General features: G+C 42.6%; 1 protein-coding gene across 1 annotated transcript; it reads right to left on the bottom strand.

Moving 5' to 3' along the window:
* Positions 1-809: 809 nt before the first annotated feature.
* Positions 810-1,840, bottom strand: LOC142345156 (uncharacterized). The gene is made up of 2 exons (XM_075397245.1): positions 1,103-1,840; positions 810-944 (listed from the first exon to the last, which is right to left on the bottom strand). The coding sequence occupies exons 1-2, from the start codon at positions 1,838-1,840 to the stop codon at positions 810-812; spliced, it is 873 nt and encodes a 290-aa protein (XP_075253360.1).
* Between the last annotated feature and the right edge of the window lie 1,162 nt (positions 1,841-3,002).

Here is a 3,002-nt window from a genome sequence, read left to right as displayed (position 1 = left end):
TTGAGCTTCCCTGCGAAGCACAAGCATCAACAACTCTGCAGTACCTAAACACTGAACATGAAATGCCACTGTCCAAAATAAGTGAAACAGTGACGGTAACGCCTTTTGACAAAATCAGTCAACTTTTCAGCATTGCAAGAGCCTATAGCACGCCATGTCTCAATGTAACACTCGCTAACGTTCTTGAATTCAATCAATTATGCGACACCTTCAAGGAACTTAGTCACATTTATTTCCCTGACATAGCCAACGGTGCAATAGGCGCCCTTCTTGGTGTCAAAACGTTTGCCTCCACATATCCAGTCGACGTAATCCAATGCAGCAGGACGTAGCAAAAAGCGTCCATTCGGCGTAAAAACAAAGCTTAGTTGGACTCTCGCTGGAGAGTACGAGCTATCTCCTAAAACAGTGAACGCAAACAAGCCCCCTCGCCAACCATTCATTTACCATGTCTGCCGGAAAGACATTGAAGAAGAACCATTGGACCAATTGGTTCAAAGTTTCTGGAAAATAGAAGCTGAAGGTACATTACCCGAACAGAATGAAGACAGCTCACTAGACCAATTAGCAGTGCAAACAATGGAAAACTCAATCTGTCACAACGGTGAAAGATATCAGATTGGCCTTCCTTGGAAACCTGTAAAGAAACTCCAGAATAACTATTTCTCAGCAGTCAGTCAGCTAAAAAGTCTACAAAAACGACTGTTTTAAAACATATCTCTAGTCTAATCACTTGTTAAAAGAGCACGTCTAAGTTTCACGTTGTTGGACAAAAGAGTCAAGTTTTTTGTTGCAAATTTGGTGGTTTTTTAAATCATCTTGAAAGTTGCATTAACATTGGCAACATGCTGCAAGGACACAAAGGGGGCATCAAGGGTTTTCAGAGGCATCAATTGATTGAAGTCTTTTGTCATCTTCTTTGAAATTGGCTCTGAAACTGCAGGCTGAATTATTGTCAATATCATCACTACAACAATTTTTGGGAGAGGGGTAACTCACGTTGCCTAAAACCGGAGCGAGAAAAATTTAAAAAAAACTACGGAGAAAAAACGCGTGCCAGACTGGAAACGGGGCGAAAGAACGTGCGGTAAGCCGTTTTTACCTTTACGACTCGTGTGTCTCCATCTCGTCCTGTCGTTGTCTCCATGACTCTTTCCAGTGGCCAAATCCCTCTTGGTGTTTGGTCTTTCAACACCCAAACAATATCGTCCACTTTGAGAGGTTGATCATTGCTGTTTGACCATTTCGACCGTCGGCTAAGGGTTGGCAGATACTCTTTCACCAAGCGGCGCCATATATGGTTCATCAGCTTCTTCGTGTTCTTCCATGTCTTCAAGCTTGCAGGTTGCTGGTCTCCAAATTGTCCTGGTGGCAAGCTAATGAAGGGACGCTGGATAAGAAAGTGGTTTGGAGTCAAAGGTTCCTCGTTGTCAGGCTGCTCAGCAACGTTAGTCAGTGGTCTGGAGTTGAGGACTGATTCTGTTTCCACCATAATTGTTAGGAAAGTACCAAAAGAGAGTCTTCTGGATCCTAGAATGAGGAGGAGCGTTCTTTTGGCGCTCTGGATCAAACGCTCCCAGACACCGCCAAAATGGGGGCCGTATGGGGGATTGAATTTCCACGTTGTATTGGCTACTGCTAAAGCTTTGTAGATTCTGTCATTGTCCAAGGCTTTAACAGTTTTCTTCAGTTCTTCAGAAGCGCCAACAAAGGTTTTCCCGTTGTCGCTGTAGAGAAGTTTGGGCTGGCATCGACGACTGCAAAATCTTCTGAAGGCATTGAGAAACGTGTCTGTGTTGAGGTCTGGACAAGTTTCTAAGTGAACTGCACGCGTCACCATGCATGTATATGTTAGACCATAATGCTTTTCTATAATACCTTTGGAGTATTCGATGTAGAAGGGTCCAAAGAAATCCCCACCAGAATTAGCAAAAGGGAACTGTGTTTTTGCTGTTGGAAAACAAAAACTAGGTAACGGTGCCATAATTGGTTTAATATTTTTCGTTTCAAAGCGTCGACATAAGAAACAATGAAACCGTACGCTTGCTAACGCTTTCCGAAGGCCAATCACATGGTAACGTTGTTGAATGAATGCTTTTGTTGGTTCTGTGGACTGGTGAATACATATTTGATGGGCATGTTCCAAGTACAAACGAACAATTTTTTCCTTGGCGTGCAAAATTATTGGACGTTTTTCCCAATCCAGTTGTGTTGGTGCAAACTGCAACCAACCACAAGATCTGAGTAATCCGTCCTCATCCAACATTGGATTTAAGCATCGTATTTTGCACTTAGAATCTAGTTTGATTCCACGTTGTAAGGATTTAACGGTCGAATGGGAAAAACTGTCCTGAGATAATTTCAGGAGATAATTTCTTGATAATTGAATGTCTTCTGTTGTGTATTGGTGATTGTTCGTTCGCATTTTTTTTGCACGATTAATTTGGTTGAAAACTGTTGCAACTGTCAGAAGAAGTTTGTTCCATGTTGGAAACTTACTCCGATCGACTATAGGTTTAATTGTCTTCGGACTTCTCGTGACTGCCGCACATGTGGCGCGCGGTTTGTTTATCTCATTCCAGGTCAACTCGCTTTGGCAAAGAAATTGGGGCGGATCTAACCATTTCTGTTGAATTTCGTTTGTCTCAAGACCGCGAGTTCCGTGATCGGCGGGATTGAGATAAGTTGAGATGTGATGCCATTGCTGGGGTGATGAAGTTTTATGAATTTCTTGCAATCTGTTTGAAACAAAAACGTTTTGCTTCTTATTTGAGGCTATCCAGTCCAAAACTACTTGACTGTCTGACCAGAGAAAAATTTGGTCGAATGTCAGTGTCATTTCTCTTTGGATCAGTTGTAGAAGGCGCACTCCTATCACAGCGGCTTCTAGTTCCATTTTTGGCACGCTTATTTGTTTAATGGGAGCAACTTTGCATTTTCCCATGAGAAAACATGCTTGTGGCGGAGTGGTTTGACTATTGGTTGTACGGAGGTAAGCAACG

This window comes from Convolutriloba macropyga, chromosome 8 (assembly GCF_964194025.1).
Source record: "Convolutriloba macropyga chromosome 8, txConMacr16.3, whole genome shotgun sequence".
Taxonomy (NCBI): domain Eukaryota; kingdom Metazoa; phylum Xenacoelomorpha; order Acoela; family Convolutidae; genus Convolutriloba; species Convolutriloba macropyga.
Note: the sequence above shows the minus strand (reverse complement) of the source record. Positions and strands in the feature narration are given on the sequence as shown.

What these genes read in the sequence shown, in the direction of transcription:
- LOC142345156 (XM_075397245.1), bottom strand. Translation starts at nt 1,840, where the DNA reads ATGGTGACGCGTGCAGTTCACTTAGAAACTTGTCCAGACCTCAACACA. An exon ending in GAGACACACGAGTCGTAAAG is followed by an intron (nt 945 to 1,102) that starts GTAAAAACGGCT and finishes ACAATAATTCAG; the next exon opens with CCTGCAGTTTCAGAGCCAAT.